At 45.0% G+C, this 27,695-nt stretch overlaps 2 protein-coding genes across 4 annotated transcripts in view; one reads left to right on the forward strand and one right to left on the reverse strand.

Moving 5' to 3' along the window:
* Nucleotides 1-12,551, forward strand: part of pear1 (platelet endothelial aggregation receptor 1) — a 47,075-nt gene extending 34,524 nt beyond the window's left edge. The window contains exons 9-23 of the mRNA XM_070966401.1: nt 216-428; nt 1,961-2,135; nt 2,282-2,402; nt 2,536-2,699; nt 3,770-3,872; nt 5,767-5,919; nt 6,024-6,155; nt 6,288-6,419; nt 6,827-6,949; nt 7,064-7,282; nt 8,604-8,713; nt 8,918-9,044; nt 9,842-9,904; nt 10,438-10,632; nt 11,741-12,551. Of these exons, the coding sequence (XP_070822502.1) occupies nt 216-428; nt 1,961-2,135; nt 2,282-2,402; nt 2,536-2,699; nt 3,770-3,872; nt 5,767-5,919; nt 6,024-6,155; nt 6,288-6,419; nt 6,827-6,949; nt 7,064-7,282; nt 8,604-8,713; nt 8,918-9,044; nt 9,842-9,904; nt 10,438-10,632; nt 11,741-11,880 (2,170 nt within the window). The 3' untranslated portion in view covers nt 11,881-12,551. The remainder of the gene's footprint in view (nt 1-215; nt 429-1,960; nt 2,136-2,281; nt 2,403-2,535; nt 2,700-3,769; nt 3,873-5,766; nt 5,920-6,023; nt 6,156-6,287; nt 6,420-6,826; nt 6,950-7,063; nt 7,283-8,603; nt 8,714-8,917; nt 9,045-9,841; nt 9,905-10,437; nt 10,633-11,740) is intronic.
* A 3,478-nt stretch (nt 12,552-16,029) lies between these two features.
* lmna (lamin A) overlaps nt 16,030-27,695 on the reverse strand; it is a 32,888-nt gene continuing 21,222 nt past the window's right edge. For all 3 annotated transcript variants that reach the window (XM_070966642.1, XM_070966640.1, XM_070966641.1), the window contains exons 3-13: nt 23,630-23,786; nt 22,945-23,070; nt 22,198-22,368; nt 21,583-21,708; nt 20,710-20,930; nt 19,047-19,353; nt 18,185-18,292; nt 17,738-17,857; nt 17,583-17,642; nt 17,283-17,456; nt 16,030-16,299 (exon numbers count right to left, since the gene is read on the reverse strand). In XM_070966642.1, the coding sequence (XP_070822743.1) occupies nt 16,264-16,299; nt 17,283-17,456; nt 17,583-17,642; nt 17,738-17,857; nt 18,185-18,292; nt 19,047-19,353; nt 20,710-20,930; nt 21,583-21,708; nt 22,198-22,368; nt 22,945-23,070; nt 23,630-23,786 (1,606 nt within the window). In that variant the 3' untranslated portion in view covers nt 16,030-16,263. The remainder of the gene's footprint in view (nt 16,300-17,282; nt 17,457-17,582; nt 17,643-17,737; nt 17,858-18,184; nt 18,293-19,046; nt 19,354-20,709; nt 20,931-21,582; nt 21,709-22,197; nt 22,369-22,944; nt 23,071-23,629; nt 23,787-27,695) is intronic.

The following is a 27,695-nucleotide window of genomic DNA, read 5'->3' on the forward strand; positions in this document are numbered from 1 at the left end:
CAGTCGACCATTGCAGCTTTTCTGACAAATAGAATTAATTCTGTTTAACAGACAAAAACTGCCTCGGCTAACATAACTGGCTAACCGCAATACAAAAATGGTGGTTTAGATTGGGTTTGTGGGTTATGTGCAAATCAACAGCAGACTTGTGCGTTACTTTCTATTTGTGCAGCTCTTCTGTGCATTTATATAACCCTCTATGTGACTGCCCTCAGGTGCAATGAGGAGTGTGCTGCAGGCACTTATGGTCAGGACTGCAAAGGTGTGTGCGACTGTGCTAATGGTGCACGCTGCTACAACATTGATGGAGGCTGCCTGTGCGAGCCGGGCTTCAGTGGGCCCCACTGCAGGGACAGGATGTGTGCACCTGGCAAATATGGCATGCACTGTGAACGCACCTGCCTCTGCCAGGAGAAACACACACTCAGGTGAGTGGGTGTTCTCAGGAGAAGAAGAGGAAGAAGTTTATGCTTTGCACACATTTCTCTGAGGCAGTGCTACTCTGGAGGCAGAAATAATCTAATTTTGGTTGAGCTAAACCTCAGCGAGTGGAGCCAAAGGGACACAATCTGGGAAAAGTTAGCTAGCTACTGGTAGCCCCATTTAGACCTGAGCTCATCCACTCTGTAGAAACCAGTTCTGGCTGGTTTCACATGTGCAGCTTTTTACTGAAGGTGGGAACGGTCAGCCAAAACATTTCACAAACTCAGTGACTCATCAATACTTTTCTCTTGTAAACATGAAGCAAACTTCCAATGAAGTAGAAATCTGACCTTCATGAGGCTTGTTTGAGTTTTCAGGTCGTCAGCACCTCGTGTTGGTGGACCTGATGAGCTTGTTGCTGCCATCTGTGTCTGCAAAAGGAGGAAGTTGGCTCTATTAAGTGCTGAAGACCACCATTTTGCGCTAACATTAGCTAATTAGGTAAATGGAAAAAAAGAACTATGCTAGCCAACTAGACAGGCTAATAGGTAGTTTGAACCAAGCACACGTTAGCTAATTGTTAGCCGTTGACTAGCAGTGACAGTGACAGCTTAGCTCTGCTTTCAGCTCGTTCCTGTTGTCACACGGCTGGCTTCACACATTCTGTGGTCACTAAAGGCCCTACACGCCCACAATAAACCCTGCACAGGTGTTTTTATTTTACCTGATTATTACCCTCAGGACTGTGTGGGCGTGTCCAGACCTGTCAAGGTGGGGCAGTTTACACCTCCGTCATTCTAATCATTGGTGCGCTGAGTTTGGTGACCTCATACAGTCTCCATCCATCCATCCATCCATCCATCCATCCATTTTCTATACCGCCTATCCCTTTCGGGGTTGCGGGGGGGCTGGAGCCTATCCCAGCTTCGACGGGCGAGAGGCGGGGTACACCCTGAGCCGGTCGCAGGGCAACATGCAAAGACAGACAACCATTCACACTCACACTCACACTTAACTTAATGAGCCTGTTTTTGGTCTGTGGAAGGAAGCCGGAGTACCCGGAGAGAACCCCCACATGCAGGGGAAGAACATGCAAACCACACAGAAAGGCCCCGCCCAGGGATCGAACCGGCAGCCTTCTTGCTGTGAGGCATGCACACTACCTGCTTGCGCCACCGTGCCGCCCGCCTCATACAGTCTCAACAGGTCTAATCAACCAGAACAATTGGAAACACATGTGTGTGGCTGCAGGATTAGCAGCTTAGCTGAATAGTCCTCAGGTTTATTGGCTCCACCAGCTGAGATGTTTCTTTCCCACCAATGAGATTATTTCTGTTTTCAGAACAGCTCTACAATAAACAAATATGTGTTTGAAGTGAAAACACATAACCTCATAAAGCGCTTGAAGTCTTCAGCACATGAAATTTAAACACTTTCAAACTGAAAACTGTCTCTTTGGCAGAGTCAGCGCTTTCTCTCAGTTTCTTTGTATTTGTGTGGCGACGTCATCATATTTAACTGCATGTTCATTGTCCAGCTGTCACCCAATGAAAGGAGAATGCACGTGCCAGCCTGGGTGGGCGGGACTGTTCTGTAACGAGACCTGCGCTCACGGTTTCTACGGTCATGGCTGCCTGGAGCCGTGTCTCTGTGTGAATGGAGGAGTGTGTGACAGCGCCACCGGTCAATGCCAGTGCGCCCCTGGGTTCACGGTGAGCGGTGGAATCAGTGGATTCATTAATAAATCAGGCCGATTGGTTTAGATCGCAGAAGCTCTTAGATCGATTGAGCTCTTTTTACTGTGTGCTAATCTGCCGTCTGGGTTGATTATTGACGTTGATATCATTTGTTTTTGCAGGGGGTTCACTGTGAGAGTCCATGTAAAAGTGGCACCTATGGGAAGAACTGCTCCCTGGAGTGCTCCTGTGAAAACTTCATCGACTGCTCGCCCATCGACGGGAAGTGCTTCTGTAAAGAGGGTAAAAGCTTCTCACAGAGTCAGTGCTTGTCCTGTTGACAGACCGGTGAATGCATGACTGGAGCAAAACTGGTCTTTTTTTTTTTCAACTGTGACCAATCACACAAGAGTGACGGTGCTTCATGTGTCTGCAGGCTGGCAGGGGCTGGACTGTTCCACCCCCTGCTCTGAGGGAACCTGGGGTCCAGGATGCAACGCCACCTGCCACTGCACCAACGGGGCAAAATGTAATCCTGCAGATGGATCCTGCACCTGCACAGCCGGCTGGCAGGGGGCGCGCTGTGACCAACCATGCCCGGTAAATGCCTGGATTTGAGGGTTTATAGCTTGGTTTATTTGTTTATGAAGTGGTAAATCAGTGGGCGATCTGATATTGAAAGACCCGTCAGAGAATCTCAAAGCAGACAAAAACATTTCTATGTTTTTGTGACATGTCTGTCTTTTTATCCAGCAGCTCCGCTTGTCCAAGACAGTTTTCTTTTTTAGGAGCCAATAAAAGAAAATATGAACCTTGAATACAAATACAAAAAAATTAATTTCCAGAAATCTATGAATTGTGCTCTCCACAGGGAGCAGATTGTACTGTTAAATGAAAAGCTGTGCAAACTCAAACCTCTGGCCCCAGATCTTTAAAGAATACAGCCACCAATACGGACAATATTTGGTTTCAATTCATGAAACTTGCATCACTGTGATGTAAAGTACGGCATGCCAGTCATAAATGGGTCAACTGCAAATGAAAAAATAGGTAGAATCAGACAGATCTTTGTTAATCCTGGAAGACATTTTGTGCCTGAAATGCTTCATATATATAAAAAATGAAATAAAGGGAGGTGCAAAGTACAAAGCAAGATGCAGCAGTTTAATGAAAAGATCAGTTTTAGCGTCTCAATCCTCCCACTCCAACTCTGTTTGTCTCCCAAAGCAGCAGAAAATGTCCTGGACTCGAGCCACGGTGCTGCATGTAAACACGTCACTTTGTGAAATAATACTAACTGCAGAAGATAAGAAAAATGCACTCTGTGTTTATTCTACGTCGAGCTGAGTAGACGAATGAGCTGAAATCTTTGATAAGACGAATACACAAATCATAAGGGTGAGGCGGTGATTGTACAGATCGGGTCAGTTGTGATTGGGCAGTCTGTAGAAATGCTGTCCAGCTTTTCATCCCTTACCTCACCCTCTGTATGCTTTAATCTGGGTTTTGGACTTGTGCCCCTCTTGTCTTTCCCATGCCAGCCCACCAGGCTGTCCATACAGCAACACATTGCCAGTGTAGTATTTTGTCTGACTCTGACTGAGCTGGCCGAAGGTTGAAGAGATTCCCCTGACAGTTCTTTGCCCGTTGGCATTTGTTCACATGTGCAGATGGGCACGTTTGGGCCAGGCTGCCTGAAGAGGTGTGATTGTGTTCATGCCGACGGCTGCCAAGCTACCACCGGGGAGTGCTACTGTCTGCCAGGCTGGTGGGGTAAGTGACGGCGTCCTCCTGGTGTCGCTGCCAGCTTGGCTTTGCCGCCACACGTAAATCTGGTCCAATAGAACTAAGTGAGCCACAGGTTTTAAAGCACGCTGCGTCTCTTTGATTCTGATTGTTCTGTTCTCTGACTTAAAGGACCACCAGTGATTCTGTGTGTTTCTGCCCATTAACCAAAACACCTACACTTTACATTTTCCACAAGCCTGATTCCAAAAAAGTGGGACACTGGTAATTATGGCTGAATGTGATAATTAGCTGATCCTTCGTGACTTATACTCAACTGAAAACAGCACAAAGACAGCATATTTACTGTTTGACCTCATCGGCTTCATTGATTTCTGTAAATATCCGCTTATTCTGAGTCTGATGCAGCAACATGTTTCAAACAAGCTGGGACAGGAGCAGCTAAAGACTGAGAAAGTAGTGGAACGCTCCAAAAACACCTGCTTGGATCATTCCACAGGTAAACAGGTTGATTGGTAACAGGTGAGAGTATCATGATTGGGTATGAAAGAGGCATCCTGGAAAGGCTCAGTGGTTCACAGTGAGGACTGCATTCAGTTTTTATTCTGCTTTACACAGAGTCTCAACTTTGTTGGAATCAGAGGTGTATTATAAATTGGATTATTGGGTAATTATTGCGGGGCGGCACTGTGGAGCAGCAGGTAGTACGCGTGCCTCACAGCAAGAAGGTCACTGGTTCGATCCCCGGGTCGGGCCCTTCTGTGTGAAGCCTGCATGTTCTTCCCGTGCACGCGTGGGTTCTCTCCGGGCACTCCGGCTTCCTCCCACAGACCAAAAACAGGCTCATTAGGTTAATTGGTGACTCTAAAAATTGTCCTTAGGTGTGAGTGTGAGTGTGAATGGTTGTATGTCTTTGTATGTTGCCCTGCAATCGACTGGCGACTGGCTCACGGTGTACCCCACCCTCCACCCAATGACAGCTGGGATAGGCTCCAGCCCCCCCGCAACCCAGAAAGGGATGGTCGTGTATAGACGATGGATGGATGGATGGATGGATGGATGGATGGATGGATGGATGGATGGATGGGTTATTATTGCTGGTACATTCATGTACAAGTATCATTTTACTGTTGTAGTTTTTCAAGGTGGACCTAATTTGAACTACTTTATATTCCAGTGGATCATATTTTATTAAATCACACGTTTTGTATGTTAAACACACATTCACCAAAGCTGTCATGGCATAAATATGTCCCTCTCAAATGTAGTGCAGTGGTAGCATAAAGTGTAACTCTCATAAGTAAATGTACTTACATTGCACCACTGATCACATTATAATGCATCTGCAAGCAAAGAGTGTTCTGAAAACTCTCCCTGTTGTTAGGGAGCTAAAACACTAAAGATTTTATACCTTTTAAAGCAAGAAAATATAAATCACATCATCCCCTTCACACTGTCTCTGCTCATCATTTGAGTTTCAGTTTTGAAAGCAAGCAGGAAACAGTGTGTGATTATAAGTTGACTGTCTTTGTGGACGGAGGTAAATTACACTTATGGCACACTGTGCTTTGGAAAATGATAAGCATAACAAATCAGTCAATATAAAGCCAGGCACTATTAAATGTACACAGTGTGTAGTTAATGGAGTGAAACATGCCAAACCGCCGGCTCTTTAGGAGCTCTGAGAGATTATTGCATTGAGCTCTGACAGGAACATTCTTCACACTGACTGCTTTTACATTTGATAGCTGAATACATTTTATATTTGCTTACCTTCGCTGAAGTAAACTTACGAATGCAGGACTTTTACTGGGGTGTGTGGAATTGGAATATGTCTCCATTGTGTCATTGCCAGTTTTACACACACTGAGCGTGGCCTGCGCCGCTGACTCATCATCAGCTCTCCGTTTTTTTCCTCAAGGCTCTCGTTGTAGCGAGCCATGTTCAGAGGGCCTGTGGGGGCGCCACTGTAACCAGACCTGTTTCAAGCATTGCCCCAACAGCGACACGTGCTTGAGGGAGACTGGAGCGTGTGTGTGTCGTCCCGGCTACTGGGGAGTCACCTGTCAGAACAGTGAGTGCTGCTGTCAGCCAGCTGCCATCCAGCAGCAGTCTGAGTGCGCTGGGTTGTCTTTGTAACACCTGCCTTGATTCACTCTTTATCTCTTTGTCTGGCAGAGTGCAGAGCTGGTATGTACGGGGACCAGTGCAGCCTGTCGTGCCCGTCCTGTGGCCAGTCGTACCGCTGCCACCATGTGACAGGAGAGTGTGACTGCCTACCTGGACACACCGGAGCCAACTGTGATCAAGGTTGGAATTAGCTTATTATCCAGCCACATGCAAATCATCCAAACTCGTTACAGATGTTACGGTCATCGCCTGTATTTAGTCTCAATATAACCAGGGCAGGTCATTTTATATGTGACGTTGTGTGTTTTACAGTGTGTCCAGCAGGCTTCTATGGCAAACTGTGCTCTGAAGTGTGCGTTAACTGTGCCAACAACTCCACATGTGACCACCGGGACGGCCACTGTGAATGTTCGCCCGGCTGGACCGCTACTGACTGCTCCATACGTGAGTAGAGCAACAAAGAAGAGGACATGAAATGTGACTGCAGAGAGAGGAACACAGCAGATATTTAACTTACTGCTATTCAGGGTGCAAAAGCAAATGTTATCACATTGTGTGCAACGTGGTGTATTTAAATTGCATTTTTTTTCATTGGACCAACAATTCAAACCTTTGTATTTGCTGTTAACTTTTGATATTCAGGTTACTTTTTGGTATTTTTGCTTGAAAAATGATCGATTATTAAACATCAGTTGTTAAGATCGTTGCAGACTGATGTTCTGTTGCTCGGCTAATCGATTAATCAGCTAATCACTGCAGCTCTGTGGTCTAATAATTCTCCAGATCATCATAGTTGAATGCTTGTTACATGTGTCTCATGCATGGCTGGGATGTGTACCTTGTGTTTTCAGCCTGTAGTCCAGGACGCTTCGGCCCGTTCTGCACTCAGACCTGCTCCTGTCCGACCAGCCTCATCTGTGATCGATTTACTGGAGACTGTGTGTGTGAAAGTGGAGGAGACAACTGTAAACAAGGTAGATTTTAACTCACGTTTATGCTTATGTTAACCTGTCGTGGCTGACGTTTGTTATTTTCTTGAAAAGCAGCAGATAAAAACTCGACTTCTCTCTCCACCTCCGCTTTGACAGACTCGTCGGAGCAGTCGGGGAGCGTCATGGTTCCCCTTCCTCCTGGCGAGAGGGAGTCGTGGGGAGCCATCGGTGGCATCGTGGTGCTCGTCATCCTGGTGGTGTTGCTGCTGGCTTTGCTGCTGCTTTACCGCCGCAGGCAGAAGGACAAGCAGAACAACACGCCGACCGTCTCCTTCTCCACCAGCCGCACGGTCAACTCTGAATACGCTGTTCCAGGTACGGTACCGAGGATGTCAGGTCATTGTGTAAGAGAAAAACAGCATGTCAGTGTCGCATACTGTGTATGTATATTCTGTACCTGTTGGAGACTTTGTTACGCCTCTGTGCTGGCAACAGCTTTGTTTTCAGATTGTCTGTCCCTCAGTCCAAATCTTGTGGGCGCAATATCTCAGGAACACCTTGAGAGAATTTCTTCAAATTTTGGCACAAATGTTCACGAAAGAGTGAAATGATTAGAGTTTTGTGGTCAAAGGTCAAGGTCACTGTGACCTCAACTGGTGACTTAACAAGTGGCAGACAGTAATTCTGTATTTGCCTGCTGTAGCATTAACTATGTCTGCTCTGTAAGTCACATCCCGTGTTCTGTGTTTCATGATGGCGCCTCCTATTTTGGATTAAATCAGCACAATGCTGTCAGTTCTCTAAGTAGATAGACAGCTTGTTTCCATACAGCCAAATCATAAACCAGTAATGTCACCTCTCTATCATCGGTAGACAGTTAAACTGCCACGACCCACTATTCCTACTTATCTAACTTCCACACTGCACCACACAAACATTCACCAGAGAGAAGTGCACTGCTAGCTTACATCAGTTTGCTGGTTAGATAGCTAATTAGCGGCTTGGCTATAGCCCATTAAACATCATATAACCTTACCTGAGAATGTCACCTCGGTCTATTCAGATGCTTTTCAGATACTCTTCATTTCTGCTAAAACACTGTGTCTGCCCATCATTCATGAGCTACAGCACAACTTTATTTTCTTGGTCTCTGGTTCCCCTGCTGGGGCTCAGCCTGCCAGCTGCTGCCCATCAAACACAGATACAATAAGCCTCTCCAGCAGTGAACCTTTTTTCTTCCTTTTAATAATATAAAACCATATGTTGACATTACTTTGCGTGGCCCGGTTTTAAGTCTGCAACAATATTAAATTTAAATATTCTACATGTTTTGTGGGGTACCCCTTAATTCAACCTGACATATTTGGTATCGTTCAAAACTAGTTTTAAGAGAGACTGGAGAAACAGTGGCTTGGATTGGACTGAGCCTGTCTGCATGGCATGTATTTGTAATGATTTATATACGATAGAGTGAAATAAAATTCAATATCATGCAGTCTGTTAGGTAACAATGAATTTTCATTGGGGAATCTTCAGCGTTTCCATGATGTTTTTATGGTTCTTGGTAATAACGTGGTTTTGGTTGTATCTCACTGTTGTGTTTTTGTAATTAGTGTTCCACACAGATGCATTTTATTGACCTTGAGGTAATTTAACTGCAGCAGACGTGATTCCATGTGTTTGCTTTGGCCTACAGATGTTCCTCACAGTTACCACCACTACTATTCCAACCCCAGCTACCACACACTGAGCCAGAACAGGCCTCCGCTGCCACACCTCCCCAACAACCATGACCGCACCATCAAGGTGAATGTCAGCTCCGTTATATCAGCTCAGTGATACTTAAGGCAGTTTCCAGGCCTCTTTGCAATTTGCAGTGCAGAGGCTGTGTTTTCAGGGCCATGAAATCATGAAATGTTTACTGCTTCTGTCAAAAGCATATTTTAACTTGGTACGTTTTCTTTGCATTGATGATTTCTGATAATTATTACTATTCTGTCTGTCACACAGAACACCAATAACCAGCTGTTCTGCAGTGTGAAAAACATGGAGAGGGAGAGAAGGGGCCTGTTTGGGGTGGAGAGCAATGCCACACTGCCTGCAGACTGGAAACACCACGAGCCCCGCAAAGACTCAGGTCTGCCTGGGTGGCTCTCCACTGTGTGATTCACCCTCATGATCAGTCACTTCACACTTTATCCATTTAGAGGAGACACTTATGCAGAGAGACCTGCAGCCGTAGAGTAAAATGAAATGAGTGGATTAACATTTACAAGCTAATAAAAGGATTTGGTTTCCTGACCTCCTGACCACAGCTGCATAAAAATAATCTGTTAAACCTGCTAATATAACCCTCTGCTAACACACCTAAAAGTGTTTCCTTATTCAAAGCGTCAGCGGAAAGGTTAGAGTCTAATATTAGTGTAAGTTTGATCAGCAGGGCAGAAAAATCTCTCAGGGGAAAACACTGAATTTACCTAACTGTGTTTAACAATGAAATTATGATTCTGAAAGATTTTATAGCAGCAGCCTTAAAATATCAGCTGTCAGCAGCTTCAGTGTAAAGATAGCCGTATTGATAAAGGCCTTCAGAGCCTCAGCTGTAATAAAACCACAGATGGAGTGTAAATACTGAGAAATCCAGGCCAGAGATGCAGTAAGAGCCGAGGAGAAAACTTAGAAAGTTCTCTTGTATACAGGCTACACAAAAATTTATCGAGCATCACATTTCCTTTGGACAGACGATCATTTTATTCAGCAATGCACATTTGAGACTATAAAAACAATAAGGACTTCATAAAAAGAAATAGTTGTGTTGCCAGCCTTTGCTCACCTGGTATTGATTTTGCAGGTTTCTGAAGCAGCTTATCTGCTTTTGATTAGCTTCTCATAAATGAAAATGAAGATGCCAGATTTGTCTTTTATTGTTTACAGGAGCGTTTGGAATCGACCGGAGCTACAGCTACAGTGCCAGCCTTGGAAAATATTACAACAAAGGTAGTTTATCACCCTGTTTCCACTCTTTTTCCGCTCCTGTGACTTACTACTGTAAAGAGACGGAGGAATACAGAGACTACATTGTCAAGGTGATGCTATATCACGCTATTTGATGACATGAACTTTAGCTGCATACATGTTCAAAGAGTGAAGCTTTTCATTTGTCATACACCCACAAAAGAAACTATAGTCCACAGTTGTTTTAGCCATGCTACCGGTGTGGCTCTGTGGATGGCAGTGTTGGTCTGCCAGGCTTTGGTCCAGGCTGAGATGTCTCAACTGCTGATGGATGCACTGCCATAAACTTTGACGCACACATGAATTGTAATAACTGTGCTCATCTCCTGAATTTTGACTGACTGATCTAATTACCTGCAAAACTGATGACATTCCCATCAGCCTCAGCTGTTGTCTTTGCCGCTAATTAATAAAAAAAAAATGTAAATCTTGGAAAAAGTGCAGGAAAACGCTTTAAAGCAGAGTCACACTTTGACCTCTGATCCAGCTGCTGTTCTGCATTCTGACTCTCTCAGAGCTGAAGGACACTGCGGCGGTGAGCAGCAGCTCTCTGAACAGCGAGAATCCTTACGCTACCATCAAAGACCTTCCCGGCCTGCCCTTCTGCCCCCCAGAGAGCAGCTACATGGAGATGAAGTCCGCCGTGCCCCGAGAGCGAGCGTACACTGAGATCAGCCCGCCGCCGTTCAACACGGCCACCTTACGCAGAGGTGAGCCACGCTTCTTCCGCCAGCGACATCCTGATCAGTCTGACTTTAACAAAAAGGTTAATGTGGGCGCGCAGGCTGCAGCACATCAGAAATCTGTGTTAATATTCATGCTTTTACTGTTCATTCTGCTTTTCCAGCTGTGTGAAATAAGATCTGCTTCCACATCATCAGTAAGAAAAAGTTCAGGCTGTCATGACGAATCAGAGTCATGAGAGATGACGAGAAGCGAAAACAAGACAAGTAAACAAAAGTATATATATATTATTATTACAAAAGCAATAACATGTTAAGCTTCATCAAAATCCAGAGTTTCAAAACTGTAACTTAACCTTTGTAAGGCCACAACTGACATTTACTTTTCATTATCAATTTAGCTGCTGACAGAAAATGACATTTAAAATTAAATTAAATCAATTTTTAATGTTGTCCAACCAGCAGTCCAAAAGCAAAAGATTTGAAATTTACTGTCACATAAGACAAAGAAAAGCAGCAAATCCTCACAATAAGGGACTATTTGACCTGAAAAATAACTTTAATAATTAGCCAATTACCAAAACAATTGCTGAATATCTACCTGTGGATCAACGAATTAGTATCATCAATACATTAGCTGTCAAGCTATGGTCACAGTCTGGATATATTTTTAATCTTTTATTGTGTTGATGGGTAGACTTTTTCTTTGTTTAAGAAAATGTTCACTCTCTATGAATTATTGTTGATTAGACAAAGGGACACCCTGGATGGATGATAAAGAGCGTGAGAATGAGGGTCTTTGCTTTAAAATTCAGAACAAAGGAGAAAACATTTATTTTGTCTTCATAGTTAGTACTTTATTCAACTACCACTTCTACACATTTCTTCTTCTTCTACTGTACATTTGTATGTTAAAACAGACAGCACAATCATGCAGTAAAACCCTCCTGTACTAAAGTCTTTGTAAGACAGCTTTAATCAGGACTGTAGGGGCATGAAAGTAAGCGCTCTGTGCCTTCAGCATCAAGCCAACCTGTGCAAAGAAGCCTCACACAGGTGTTTTACCCACAGTAAAACAAACCTCCGGGAGTTAAGATGTGAAAGCATCACCTGTCTGTTTATCTTCTCCCCTCAGAGCGTCAGAGTTCCCTGGGTCACGCTCCACACGAGGACCCCCAGAGCCACTACGACCTCCCCGTGAACAGCCACATCCCGGGCCACTACGACCTGCCGCCGGTCCGCCGACCCCCCTCCCCCAGGAGAACACCTCAGTGACAGTCACAGCAGCAGAGCCAGTTTCCCCCCTCCTCGCTTCGGGGATGATTTCAGGCCTGTGCTGGCAAAGAACGAGCAAACTTTACGCTCTTCTCTGACAATCAGAGCTGCAGACCACCCAGAGAGCGGCGGCGAGGCGTCTGTCCCACCGAGGAACCACTTTTTAGAGTGGATGCCCCCCCTTTCAACTCAACACTGCCCCTCTGTGGGCTTAAGTGGTACTTGCTTCACCGTGACAGACTTGTCATCCAGACTGGGGAGCCAGCAGGCTGTGGTGAGGAAGGCTGGACTGTGGCGACGCCAGCGGGGCTTCAGCTGCACTCACCTCCCATGGGAAAAATACGCCAGAACACTTTACGGTTAAAAGCAGCAACTTGGGAATGTTTATGTGTTTGAACTCATCTAAACATGCTGTAATTGGTGTTTTCCACATATTTTGCTTGCTGCTGATCAGCCGTTGTGCACATTTTGAAGGCCCCTTTTTATCAGAAGTCAAATGTTTCTTCTGTCTTCATCGTGAAAAATAACGCAGACATTGAAGTTTCTGTTTTGCTTTTATATTACACTTAAAAAATCCAAAATTTTCATCCATCACAGCTGGACCTCCTTTCCAGATCAGAAAACCTCAACCTCAAAAAAGGAAGGAGGCAAAGGTCGTGGGACTAAGTAGTGAAAAAAAAAGAAAAAAAAAAAAGGTTGTTGTTGTTGTTGTTGTTGTTGTTGTTGTTGTTTCTTTATTGCTGATGTGCAGGTTTCAGGACCTATAGTGCCAAAGATTTGTTTACCACCTGAAAGCTTCACGCCACCGTCTCTTCCACGTGTCCCATTTGTTTAAACTGCGGCTCACTTATTGCTGCTGTTGGATGAAAACTTTGTAAATATAGAAATAAATATATTTTTAGCTTCACAGCACCGTAGAAGAACAGCCCTGTTTTAAGATGATCATCATGTTTTCAGGGAAGGCACAAAGATTGTTTATGCTGTAGGACATAACCCGTCATTGAACGGGGAATTTCAAGCCAAATCAAAGCAGCATTATGAATGTCAGCCCTACGGTGACTTTTGTCTTTGCATGGTTTTTAAAGGGCCGGTTCACCCAAAAGACAAAAACAATTTTTCCTACTTTGCAAGTACTCGATCGATTCATCAGTTTGCTCGTTGGACTCACAGGTTTAAAGGAAAAAAATCTAAATTGATGCAGCAGAATCTTCTTCCTTGTCTAAACTTAGTGCCTACATTACCCACAATGCAACTCAACCACCACCAACAATCATGTCGGGGATTTGGGTGTGTTATGCTAGTAGCAGCTAGCATAGCCTTGAGCAGTGATGAAGAGCAGGCTGAAGAGATCTGGTAACCTAGCTTCATTTTAACTTCACATTTTTTTTAAACTCGTCTTCAGAACAAACTGTCACTGACTCAAGTGACATCACACGAGGCAGTTTATCAGATGTCGCACAGCTCCCTCTGAGCCACAAAAGGCTTTTACAGCTTTTTTCACCACAAACAGTTTTAATGGATCAAACCATGTGGAAAAAACAGATATGTGGTCTGAATTTATGTCTGAATTTTCAATGTGAGCACCACAAATAAAATTACCATTCACCTCCATTTTATTGGGATGTGGCAGAAACAGGATATTTAAAAACCTGGACAGAATAAAACTGTATGAGTGGAAACTGCTGAAGGCGATAAAATGTTTTTGTACTATGGGTGAACTGGCTGTTTAATCAGCCAATTAGCCATTTTGCCATAACTGCATTTAAAACTATGTAAAAGGGTTTAAAAATCAAGCTGGAAAAAGTCATTTGTCATTATTTCTTTAAACTGTATTTTGTCAACTAAAGTCTTGTGTTGTCTAAACAATAACTGCCAGATAATAGAAACCCTGTGTACCAGGAAGAATGTACATTGTGCTTTAAATGTTTTTGGTAGAGCTTCAGCTTTTTTATGTATGGCCATATATTTTTGAATGTAACCATGGGAACATGTGTATATAATGTAAATAAAAATGGCTGCACTTTTCATCAGCGTACCATACCAAGGAAATAATTACAAGAGTCATTGGAAAAAAAAGGATTTTTACTCATTATTTTAGAAAAGAAAAAAACTGAATGCATGGCTTTTCCACAGTGTTACAGTAACGTTATGACAGGAAAAACACAAATCCCACTTCAAGCTAATTACAACTTTGGCATTAAAGGCTAATAAGAAGAAATCCCTTTCTGTGACATTTTAAATCCTCAAGTCCTTCAAACGATTCATGAGGCCTCCATCGGGGAGGGTTCGGGATTTCACAAAGGCCCTTCAAGAGGTTCTGTCACATGGAGCACATCTGTGGTTTGGATCTGCTTTTCGAAGTGCTTCTTCATTAACCTGAACGAACGCTGCATACAAATGTTAAAGAGCAGCTGTCTGTTCCTTAAGAAGACACTGCAACGAGAAGAAGTTCCTCTGAAAAACACTGAAATTCATCTGCTCTGAGAGGGATGATTTCCTTAACAGCTGCATATCTTAATACAGTAATCATGTCTCCTAAATTTAAGGTGCATATAAATCTGTTATAAAGGTCATGAACTAAACATCTTTGGCCACTTCTTTAACTAACGATTGTCATGGACTTTAAGGCACTGTGGGGATCATACAATCAAAACCAAAATCAGCTCGAAGCAAAAGCACAAAAGAATCTAATGTGGCACAAAAACCTCACAAGCACAATAGAAAAAAAAAGAAGCTATCAAGTATTTTCCATAAATGCTTTGATATGCTTTTCACTGGAGTATAAATGAGTTAAGCTGCCAGACTACAGTACAAATCTACCTGCTGCGCATATTTGGCGATAAAAGCAGTGCGTGAAGTCACAAAGTACACAAAACCCCTCAATCCTACTCAGATTTTCAAAAATCATGTCTGGGGATTTGCAAAGCCAGTAAGCTCGAAGGAAAGGAGGGGGGAAAGCCCTTATGACCAGTTCTTAGGAGCAACACAAAGGACAGCTGACAGTCACAAGACTGCGACATGAGGCGTGTGTGCAAAGACCAGCGACTGTTCGTGATTCCTCTCTCCTCTAAAGGCACATTTGTACTTTCAGTCTGTAAAAACAGTTGCGCTCTGTAAATAGCAGCAACACTCGTCTGTTAGAAGAGCGTTGATTTGGTTGAATGAGCTGAGAAATCTTACAAATATATACTTTGTGTGCGGCAACAAATTTGTTAGTAAACACGCCAAACACAGCAACTCTATCCACGTAGAAAACTATTTCTCCTTTTTCCATATCGTCACACAAAACATCTTTGGAATTTCTCTAAAAATGAAGAGTACGTCAAACTGAGACACACCTGTTCACCAGGTACATTCCACTCATCCAGCAAACAATACTTCCTTATTTCAACACACGTTCAAGAACATAATCAAACACTTTCCTCTGGGGTCAATTAAAGGAAAAAATATAAGCATCGACAATAATTATTTTCTCCGTGAGCGCCTCAGCTGCCATTTAAATCCACAAACTGCAGAAAACACATGCTGACATGTTTGTCTAAGGCTGAGGTGAAGAAACCTGCTGAACACCCTGAGCTTTCACTACTTTGGCTTTCTTTGGAGACGTTTCCGACATAGCTTTTTTTTTTTTTTAATCTAATTCATATACTCTTTAGCATATATAAAGATAGCACAATACTGTTCAATCACAGGAGGATAAATTTCAATTGTAAACATCATGACTATCATCTTAAATAAAGATTTGATCTATTGGATGGGCGATAGACCTGATAAACAAACCCCACAGGATTCCCCCTCCTGCCGTCTGTATGGCTGCAGAGACCTATTCCTGACAGGGTTCACTAGCTGTGCGTGTTGAGTGTTGACAGCCTGGCCATTAAATGTGAAACCCCGGCTTGGATCGAAGCACAAGCACTGGTCAATGGAGCTGTGTGTGTGCGTGTGTGTGTGCGCAAGAAGAGCAGGATACAGTACAAGCATTAGCACAGAACACATGCAATAACATAACTTGAATATACAAAAAAAACCCTCAAAAGCTAAATATGAGAATCCTGCGCCCTTTGCCAAAAACCTCAAAACAAATGTAACCTGCAGATTAATCTGTACGGAGGCCCGGAGAGGCCATAGAAAGAAAAATATACGTATAAAATGTATGGAGCTCAATACGTGGGAACAAATTGGATCTGGTCGCATCATTTGGAGAGCTCAGTGTAGTGAAACGCGGCCTCTCTGTCTATATTTTTTTTCCTATGGCCTTTCTGTGGCTCCGTAAATCTGAATACAAAATAAAACAAGATCATGTAAAAAAATAGAGACAAATATCCCGACGGTAGAAAAGGGTTCTCCTCTGTGGGCTACAGGAGGTGAGGTGCACTCTGGTTTTCACATGATGGAGCAGCTCTCCGGCTTCATGCGGCCCTGCAGGAAGAAGTGACAGCGCAGCGTTAAGCGTGGACAAAATAAGAAAACTGGAGAGAAATAACACACAAAAACCGGCTGGACGGTGAGATGACGTTTGGAAGCAGCATCTCCGTCGCCGGTTAGCTGCTCTGTTTAGTTTTACTGTGTGTAAAAGCCTGATTGTGTCATTCAGTGAAACGCTTTATTTAATGTCTTCTTGGAGACTAAATGTTGTTGCTCATAAAACCAGTTTTTCCATGGATACAGGTTCCTTTATTTGAGCGGTGACATGAGCCAGTAAGTCATAAAAAAGTTTAGAAAAACCTCCTGAGAAGTTTCCAGAACATAAAGATGTAATTTGGTACTAATAATAAAATACTCAGTAATTAAATTTGTATACGAATTATCATACAGTTTAACATAAACTCTCTATTTGCTGCATATTGCAGTTAAATATGGAGCGTGTTTGGTGATTTTCAGGGTTCATGTGATGTGTGTGAAGCAGAAGCTGGTCTCATGCTCAGGTTTACTGATGACAGTCCGTGTCAAACGCAGCTTTCTCAGCTTTCGTTGGCGTCTTGTTGAACTCTGGTGAAGCTGCTCTGTTTTCGGCTCTGGTCGTTTGGGGCGAATCTCAATCAAACACAAGTCAAACAAAACGGCTGTGGGATTTCCTCTATTACCTTGTTATGCATAATGTGGCTTTGTCGTTTTCATGGATGATTTTATTTATTTTCATTATACATTAAACTAATTATTCTACGATTTCTTTCATTTTCTAATTAAAATGTCCGCACCGTCCTGCATGTGTAATATTGTACAGCTAACGCTTAGCACAGAAGGACTTTTTTGTGACACTAATTCAAACTCCCTGTAACTTTGCAACCTATTTTAACCAGAAATAAAATCCTATAAAGTCATATTTGTCCTGACTTTTTGCTGTTGTGCTTTATGCTGAGTAATTGCTGCTGTTCATGTTGTAAAACAGAAACCACAGTCACCTGTCTGGGCTCGTTGGTGCCCATAAAGAAGGAATGTCCCCCGAGGCCTTCAGGTAGACCCCCGCTGCTGCAGACGCCTGAGCCGCGTTCCGCCGACTGCCCGCAGGAGTCGCAGATCACGGTGCGGCTCCTCAGGTTGTACTCGTTGTCTGCGCCGCTGGTGCTGTGAGCTCCCTGCAGGGGGCGACACACGACAGGGTGAGTTACTTAACGCTGCTGCTCGACTGGGAGACGCTGCAGCTGTTCCTCGTGCATAATGCATGGTGTTTTGTGAGCGGCCTAAACTGAAGAGGGGTTTACCATGTCATCGTCTTCATCATCCTGGAACAGGGTGCGCGTCACTTTCCTCATGGCCATTTCCTGTTGGGGAATAAAGAGACGAAACGATTCAGGCATTGCTTCGAAAAGGAAGACAGACGTGAGACGAGCTCAGAGAAACGCAGGTGAAGACAGACCTCTCCGTTGGCGCTGATGAGGGAGGTCTGGAGGAGGTCGCCGGTGCCCCAGGAGTTCTGGCTCTTCCACACCAGGTCAGTGGGGGGGTTGTGGGTTCCATTGCCAGAGGCCGCCCAGATCTGCCCAGATTGCAAGAGATCATGAGGTTAACTAACAAATCTTAGGCTGCTGCTGACATACAGAAAAAAAGATCTAAGAGGTGCCCCTGTGGATGTCTCTTCTTCAGCGTCCTTGAGGTCTGTTGAAAGCATTTCCCTCCACATAAAACATTTTTTTATATGATTTATATTCATGCTTGCTAGCTTACTCCTCCTTCCAGCTTTACTGCCGTCAAAAAAAGTGAGAAGACGTTGGCAGGACTGTGCATTATGTCACCCGCACGCTCGTCCACGTGACGCAAACACATCGACACTCATCAAATTATTGATCCATAGTGGAAAACTTACAGTGACAGTTCCTCCAGCCTTCAGGGTGAACTTGTGGGGAAACTTGTAGGTGATGGGGCTGCCGGTACCGACTTGTCTCTTCACCTGCCAGTTGCTCAGAGATTGGTCCTATGGAGGAGGAAACGGAGACGGAGGACAGACGACTTAAAAACAAAACTGAAATTTACTTTGCAAAGATTGATAGACTGAAAAGGTTTAAGCTGCAGATAAATGTGCTGATCCGTCTTAGGATACAGACTCAGCATTAAAATGCTATTTTGAATGAAGTTTTATAACTAGGTTCAGGAACAAAGACCCCCCCCCCCCAACAGAAGTATTTAACCTCACCCTGACGTATTGATTTCCTGTTCGACTCTGTCTTCGCACCCTCCCCCCACAAACCCCTTTTTCTTCTCCCTCTCTCTCGTCTCTTTGCGCTCCCCCATCCTGAGCCTCAACTCCTCTGGTTCCATCCCGGCTCCACGCCGAGTGCTCACACTGGTCCATCCATCCATTCACAGCCCGGGTCTCTCCCTTCATCCTCGCATGTCTCACCTTTCTTCCCCTTCTCTGCCTCCCTCCACCCTCATCCCTTCATCCCCTCATCCTTCCATCCCTCACCCTGCCTTCCGGTCGTCCATCGACCCCCAATGTATTATCATCCCTCCATCTATGATACGCCTCAAAGCGTTATAAATCTGTATCTTATCGGCATGGTCTTTGTTAGTGATTTATACATTGGTTGATTCAATTATTTTAAAATGTAGTTATTCATTATTATGTAACCAGGACAGTCTGTATCAAATTTGCAGAACAATAGGAAAGCCATATTTGCATCTTAGAAAAAAAACACAAACAAGGTGCGGTGAAAAGCTTCGCGTACCTCGTCGGCCTTGTTGCTGAGACGGACGAACCTGCCCTCCAGGTCGACCTCGTCCACCGTGATGCGCCCGCTGGCTGAAGCGTGCTGACTAATGCGAGTCTTGGTCACGGTGCCCCCCGCCATGCTGGAGGTCTCGCTGTCGTTGTCATTGAGGCGACGCTTCTTGGTGCTGCCCGTGCCGGAGGAGTTGCGGCTGCTGGAGGCGGTGGCGGCGGAGTGGAGCAGGCGGCTGGTGTGGCCGTGGCCTGAGGTGGAGGTCCGTGTCACTGTGACCTTGGTGGGTGGAGGGCTGGGTGACAGACGCAGCCTGAGGAGAGAGGGAGGAAGAGATGTAGATGATGGAGACAGAGCAGAGCATGTGAGACTGTAACGTACAGACAGACTCTCACACTGCTGCTGAAGTGCCTTTTTATATCTCATCCTCACCGCTCTGGCACTCTTACCCAAAGCCACTGCAAGCAACCTGCTCCAGTGATTGGCTGATGCTCCGAGAGCCCCAAACCGGGACTGATCTATGAAAACCCGCCTCTGCTGTTTCTGCAGCAGTCTCAAAAATCTGCATCCAAACATCTGTACCTCTCTGTAACTTTAGGCCCTCATCTACTTTGACGCACGCGGTTCCATTTATACTTAATTTGGTGTAAACTGAACCAGACTTCTGCGTGTGGACCCTCTCGAATGTGAGCAGATGATTGAGTGAACACACTGACCCCCGCGGAGAGGCAGAAAGCACACTTCATGCAGACATTTATTTGTGCCCGAAAACAAGCTTGAACCAGGTCTGAGACGTCATGGCCAGAAATATCTGGACACCTAAACTTGACACCCATGTGTGATTGTTGATCATCTCGTCCAAAACTACAAGAGCACTCAAAGAGCACAGACCTCCGCCGAGGCCAGGCGTCGACTCTTATGTAATTTGCGTTTCTGCCTTATTATTCGGATCCGTTCTAAAATTTTCCAAATGGGCTCTTTCTTGGCACTTACATCCTTCCACTAATTTCCTGAAAATCAGGCCAGTAGTTTTTCCTTAAACTTGCTGAGAGACAAACAAACAAACTGAACCAAAAACATGCCGTCCTTGGCGGAGGTAACTGTGGGCTTAAATCTGCTGCTGCAACAGCCTCCACTCCTCTGCTTTCAAGCTTTCCACCACATTTGAGAACCTGGCAGCAGGGATTTGATCCCATTCAGCCACAAGAGCATCGGTGAGGTCCAACACTGATGTTGGGCACTAAGTCCTGGCTCACAGTCGATGTTCTAGTGCATCCCAAAGGTGTTGGATGGGGTTGAGCTCAGGGCTCTGTGCAGGCCCGTCAGTCTTTATGGACCTGACTTTGTGAACCAAACTGAAGCAACAAAGCTGGGTGCACACTATTGTCTAAAACCTGCTTTAACAATAACATTTTCCTTTGTTAGACTCAAGCAGCTAAAAACAGGAAAAACAGACCCCAGACAGGGACGCTGCACTTCAGCCTTAAACGTCTGCATGTTTGGTTACAGTGATTCTAAGTGGTTTTTCAGTGCAGGGAGTAGTGACTTTACTGTTTGTGGTCTGTCTAGTTGGTGATTCCTCGCTTCCTGTAACAACCTGTAGACCTTCATTTGTCTGACAGTGGCCATGTTCTTCAATATTCTAGCTACTGGTTTACAACAACCTCACCTCTCCTCCTCTCCCTCCAGCAGCTTCCTATAAGCATTAATCTCCATGTCCAGAGCCAGTTTGATGTCCAGCAGCTCCTGGTACTCGTCCAGCTGCTGCAGCATCCGAGCTCGGATCTCTGCCATCTCCTGCTCTTTCTCCTCCAGCCGCCGCCGCATCATGTCCCGCTCCCTCGTCAGGCTGTCCTCCAGCTCCCGCACCTTGGCCTCGCTTGCCGACAGCTGATTTAGACGCATACAAAGGTTAGTCAGTTAAGACTGAGCAGTCTGTATTCCAGCAACATTTCAAACAAAGTGTTTTCACAACTAACCTGTTCGGTTTGGTTAAAAAAAAAAAAAAATAAAATCAACCCTGGTGTGAAGGCTGGTGTGAAAGCTGTCAATCAAACCCCAGTGCAGACCAAACAACCAGGCCGAGACCCCCGCAGGAGGTGGCCTCGGTCAAGTGGGATCCGGATGAGCGAATTTAACAGTTTCTAGCAAGTAGCTGAAGAATGAATGTTTGGACTTGGACTGTAATCATGTGGTGTGCTGTATTTAGCGAACCTCCTTCAGGACCTTCCTCCCGTGTTTACACAACTGACCAATGAGGGAAAGTTCTCACGTGGTTTCTGTGCTGCATTTTGGCTCTCTGGCTTTTTGTCGAAAAGAAAGCAAAGCCAGGGGAAAAAGCTCCAACTTCGCCAACTGATTCAGTCCAGAGCAAATGAACTATAGGTGTGAAGACGCCCTCCGTCTGCTCGATGAGTGAGGCGAAGCTTAGCGCTGAATCAATCAATGGCGCTCAGAGATGAAGAAGTCTGCCGGCGCTCCTGACAGTAAACCCAGCAGACAGATAACAAAGCACTGGCTGACAGAGTGTGAGTGTGTGTACCTGTTTCTGCAGCAGGCTGAGCTGGCCCGACATGCCCTCCATTCGAACGCGGGTCTGCTGCAGCTCTTCGTGGGCAGCCCCCACCAAGTGGCTGTTCCTGTCGGCTGAATGGCGAGCGTTCTCCAGCTGACACACAGAGACATGACACAGCCTGCTATCAGCATTGGTTTACCGCACTGAACCGCCTGAGTAACGCTGTGCTGTCTGAAATACAGACGATCAACTCAGGGTTGTGTTTACTCCATTTCAGGGGACGTTACCACTGAATGAAGAAGGTATTTTAACTGTTTTGCAGACCAAACACTGCAGTACAAATAACTTTCCTATTAAGTTAATTCAAAACAGAAACTACAGTTTCAAGTAAATTCAACTTTTGTGTTTTTCCTCTTTAAGGTTCCTACAAGACAGCTGTTATTTGTGTTAAATTCATCTCCCTTCTAATAGAAAGAGACATTAAATTAGAAGTTAAAGGAGGAATTTATACAGTGATTGAGTGCAAATCAATATTATGCATCATCTGTATGCAAAACACACAAAGCTGAACTACCACGAATCAAACGGAGTCTCGACTCTGGGTGTCGACAGAGCCGCGTCTCGTGCAGCATCCAGACCCACCTTAGAGCTGTAGGTCTTCTCCACCTCAGTCTTGTAGAGGTGGAGCTGCTCCTCGTGTTGGGCTCTCAGCTCGGCCAGGGCATCAGCCAGCTTGCTCTCGTACTCCCGCTGCCGCCCGCTGTCGATCTCCACCATGCGAGACTCGTGCCGACGTTTGGACTCGCGCATCTCCTGCAGACAGACAGGACGCTGGTCAGCCTCAAGCACGCTTACTTTTAGTTTCATGTTGATTAGGAGCTGATTTATCTATATTACTTCAACTACAAGACCAGTCATTTCCATTGATATTTGGTTTAGTTGCTTTCAGGCACCATAAACAGCTTCAAAGGCTCCACCTGTAGAAACCTGCTGTGGTCAGTGAACTTAATTGCATTGATTACTCAGTCGCTGTGCAGTAATTAGCTGTTTAGACATACAGAGCTCCAGCAGAGAAATCTACCTCTCTGCTGACCTTTAAGCAACTCCTAATCCTTATGTTTACATTTGGAAAACATGTCTGTTGCAAGCTTTGGTGGGAGCTCAACTGGGACCAGAACACTGTGGTAACTGTGACTTCATTAAGTCACTGTGCACTGCGTTTCATCATTTATGTGAAAATAAAGAAGAAGTGAGGGGTAAAATAGTGAGGCATCTGCATCAGGAATGCAAATCAAACAAGCGGGTGGTTGGACGTGAATCAATATCCTGTGGTACCGGTGACTTGGAGAGCTCAATGAAAATAGAAAGGTTGAGGTGAAGAGTGAGAACCTCGTTGTAGATGTTCTTCTGGAACTCCAGCTCCTCCCTCAGGGTCTGCAGGCGGTTCTCAGCGTCCACTCTCCTCAGCATCTCATCCTGCAGCTGCTTCTTGGCATCCGCCAAGTTACCGTCAATCTGTTGGAAAGAGATGAGGAAGAAGACGGTCTTTAATGGAAGCTTGCAAGAGGAAAAAAAATGCAGTAATCTGAGCAGCATTGTTCGAGCCATGAACCCTTCTTTTAAGAAAACACATGTAGTTCCTCGGTGTGGCCAGTAGGTGGAGCACGGCCACAACTGAATCTACTTTAGGACCTGTGGTAAAATTCATTGATAAAACAAACTGCAGAGGATGCAACCTTGCCTTCCTTCCTCACCACCTTGTCCTCATTCATAATCAACTGCCTGGAGGGTTTAGATAAAATTACTACTTCCATTGAGGCATTTCCACACTTAGGAGGCGCCCGCACTCAGACAAACAAATGTCAATCACTGTGGCAAAGCACTTCAACAAACCACTGCTTTTAGGACCTTCAAATCTTTCCTCGATTACAATCAATGCAAGTCTGCGGAGATTAACCACATGTATACAGCGGCAGGACCGCAAAGGTTTCTGTTTACAATGAAGAGCCAGGGAAAGACGTCCGCTGTGAGCCTGACGATCCTGGCACTGGCGTAGGTGCAGAAACGTCTTTACCTTCGCCAGCTGGGCCTTGAGGTCCTTCACCTCGGCCTCCAGGGCTCGCTTCTCCCCCAAGGCAGTGCTGAGGGAAGCATCTTTGGAGTTGAGCAGGGCCTCCAGGTCCCTCAGCCTGGCCAGAGCCGCCTCCAGGTCAGACTCCTTTTTGCTGTTCCTGTGAAGACATGAGACAAAGAAGAAGAGGACGTCAGTTTGCTGGCTCTACACGCGCTGTATCATTACCACCGCTGCTGTATATGTCTCTTATATCCCTGTTGGTGGGTTTCCATCGGGGCCCCTCTTGCTCTCTGGAAATGCAGCTTGTCTCTCTTTGACATGTTACATAATTTTGCTCCTTTTGACTGCAGTCTGGACAGATGTTCTGGTCTCTTTGGAGCTGTGTAACTCATCTCACATGCTGCTAAGGCTTTAAACGTAACACTGATTTCATCGTGTATTTAAATTTCATTGCAATGCTTTATTTAGCCTCATGTTAAGCACTTTTAACTGCATACAAATAAAGTTGCCTTGAAGCACACGTGCTCTTAAATGTGACGAAACAGTCCATCCCTTTCACCCAGTTTCTTTGGTAACTCTGAGTCATGATCTGCTAAATTGCGCTAGTGCTAATGAGAACCTGCTCCTTCACTTCAGCTTAAAGTGAAACATGGTGAGCAGCATGTAACAGTGCTGCAGTGACAGAAGTTCTGGACGACACAAAGCGCCATTGTACAGTGCAGCGAGCGCAGCAGTTGTCCACTGCTGATGCGAACTGAACTTCGGCCAACACATCAACGTGCTGTTATTAGCCTTCCGCACTGAATAAGAGCCCGTTTAACTCTCTCTCCAGGGGCTCTGTGTTGAATTAAGGGAATGCACGTTTGTTGCGCATGTGCTTGTGCATGTGAGCGCCGCCTCTCCTCTAACATCTCTTCAGGAACCAATTTAGAGTTCTGGTTGGAAAAAAAACCCCAGCAACTTGGATACAGCCATGGAAAAACAATGCATTCCCAGCAGAAGATGAAGAGAGTGGAGGGGAGCGAGAGTGGTTGTTAGCAGTATAGGTGGTTCATGCCCAGCCAAGAAGGAAATGGGCTCCCTGTTATTCTATTTGGCCCTGTGGGCTAGTCTTCATTGTCACTAATAATGGCCATCTGCTGGGGGAGATGGTTTCCAGGCTGCTCACACTGACCTCAGAGTCCTCTGGTCGCTGCCAGCCGTGTTAGGACGAGCAGGCAGAATGAGATACACTTTAACACACTCACGGCGAGATAAAGTTAGTCCACAGCAGAGTAATGCTCCACAACAGAGAGCGAGCCCATTCACGAGCTGTTACCTCAGAAGTGAAACTGTAATTTATTGGTTTATGACACAACAATCGATATCTACTACCGCATTCAATAAACAGTAATGAGGCTTTAGAAGAGCCTGAAAATGCAATTCTTCTTCCTGAAAAGAGCCGAGACAAAGGGACGAGGCAAACCGGTGGGAGAGCGGGACTGCACTGAGGCTGCCTGCTTCAGGGACAAACAGAAACAGCTGAGAGTGGAAAAAGCTGAAGAATGAATGAATCTTTAATAGCCAAAAAAGGCTAAAATTAAACCCAGAGAAAACATACTGTCTCCATGATGCTTCACAGATGCACGGTCAAGCTTACAGATCTTCAATGGGTTGTTGTACAAAAGCCTCCCATAATACTCATTGTTCAGATTTAAGAAGCGAGGAGGAGGAGGAGGAGGAGGAGGAGGAGGAGGAGGAGGAGGAGGCACAGCCCAGAGTTTGAGCAGGTCCAAATCAAACAACCATCATGGCCGCCGTGCACACAAACACACACAAGAAGCTCTGAAGGAGGCACGGACATCCTGCACCAATCACCCGTGTGGCCGTGACTCAAAATCACACCTGTGTTAGTGTTCGTGAATCTACACACACCTGAGCTGACGTGTTCCAGGCTACTGATTCAAGCTCATGGCCGCTTAGGAAGCTGTAGTTTGTGATGCAGTTGAACTGTGTCATACTGAGAGGTGTCTCTAATATTTAGTTTACACTCATCGTGTTATAATGCATTGGTTTTTGCTGATAAACTGACCTTTTCCAGAGCCTTTCAGCACATTGAAATGACCAGATGTTGGCCCCAGATGTTCATACGTCCCTTTTGCAGCAAACGCATATTCCAAAACTTGCCCTGTCGTTAAACTACAGTCTTCTACAGCATCATTTAAGAGCTGGTTGTAAACGCTCTGCTCAGGGACGGTCAGGGTTCATTTTCAAACATGCACTCAGTTGCCAGTTTATTAGGCACGCCTCGCTAAACCTAATGCAGTTTAATACAACAGTCCTGTTATGAATTCTTCCTTCATTAAGGTTATAATTTATTTAGAGGTGCTGCACCACAAATGGAGGCGGCAGATTGTTGCTGTTGAGCTGCACTGTATGATACTGACAGGTGTTTCTATTATTTTGTCCAACTCATTCATTTGAATGTGTATAGGCTAAATAACAGAGGTTCAAGGTCTGCAACCCTGATCCCAGAACAGCTGGGGCTCTGTGTAAAACATAAATAAACACAAAAGGTGTTTACAGACAACTGTTCCTGAGCTCATGTAGTCATATCCTTTATCCAATCATGTGTTCACAAAGAGGTGAACCTCCCTCCATCCTTGCTTGTGATCGACTGAGCCTTTCCAGGATGCCCCTTTCATATCCAATCATGATACTCTCACCTGTTACCAATCAACCTGTTTACCTGTGGAATGATCCAAACAGGTGTTTCTGGAGCGTTCCACATCTTTCCCAGTCTTTTGTTGCTCCTCCAACTTGCTTGAAACATGTTGCTTCATCAGATTCAGAATAAGCAAATATTTAGAGAAATCAATGAAGCCGATGAGCTCAGACATTAAATATTTTGTCTTTGTGCTGTTTTAAACTGAGAATACGTCAAAAAAGCAGCAGATGATCATGTTCTGTTTTATCTACGTCTCACACAGCGTCGCAGGCGTTTTGGATTCATGTTTGTACAAGCACTTGAGATAATGGCTACAAACACACAGAGAAAGAGGTGAACGAGTCGAGAACACACAGTTTTAACACCTACAGACATTCCCTGCATTCCTGAAGCTACAAAGACTGAAGCCTACAGTAACATCACCCCATCAGAACATCAGCCATCGATGAGCGTCATGATGCCTGCAAGACATGCAGATTAGTGACCGGGCTAAAACGGGGAGACGCGATCACTGCTGCAAAATGTTTTAATGACTATTATCTTGTTGTGACTGTAACAGGATAATAGAGTTTAACCAGCTCCGGTTGGGCCGTGCTCCCTAAGGCTCGCGTAACTCTCTAGGTGTGATGAAAACTCATTTTCCAAGGCTGCCGCTGTTATTGTGGAACATTTTAAATTCACAACGCTGCTCATTAACATATTATGGACTTTAAACCCAAATCAACCAAAATAGGTCTGTAATGAGAGAAAGACAAAGAGACGTGTGTTTTCCTTCTATTTAACTGGGCTGTTAAGTGTAAACGCTGCGCACACACACACTTTTCACATTTGTTTACAACTTGAGATCAGCATTAGTTGGAACTACGGCTCTTTGTCGAGACGTTCATGCTTCTTCAATGAAACATCTCAGCTGTCTGATTGTGCGGGCAGATGGATGCCTCTGAGTGTGGCTGCTGTGACGTTCATTAGTGCTAATGGGCCCAGTGGATCGGCTCCAGCAGTGAATTAATGGACAGAAGTGGGTTTGGTATAGTGACATGCTGTTTGACTATTTGTGCTCTCTTCGTACACAAATATGATGGCGAGACGGAGAGTTTCCTTGCAGCAGAATGACATGCACTGTAACGGCGTGATGAATGCTTTTGACAGAAATCTCTTCAACTGCAGCGTCAGGACAAGTGGCCCCTGTGAGACGCACAAGTACACTCCAGTCAAACGAGACCAAGAGCGCTGCTAGCGGCTCCGCGAGGTCATACTGTGACACAGTGGCGCTTTCAGCTAAATGCTAATGCTAACACTCTCACAATGACAACGTTGATATGCAGATGTGGAGCCAGTGTAACACACCACAATCATGAA

This window comes from Chaetodon trifascialis, chromosome 7 (assembly GCF_039877785.1).
Source record: "Chaetodon trifascialis isolate fChaTrf1 chromosome 7, fChaTrf1.hap1, whole genome shotgun sequence".
In the NCBI taxonomy this organism is placed as follows: Eukaryota; Metazoa; Chordata; class Actinopteri; order Chaetodontiformes; family Chaetodontidae; genus Chaetodon; species Chaetodon trifascialis.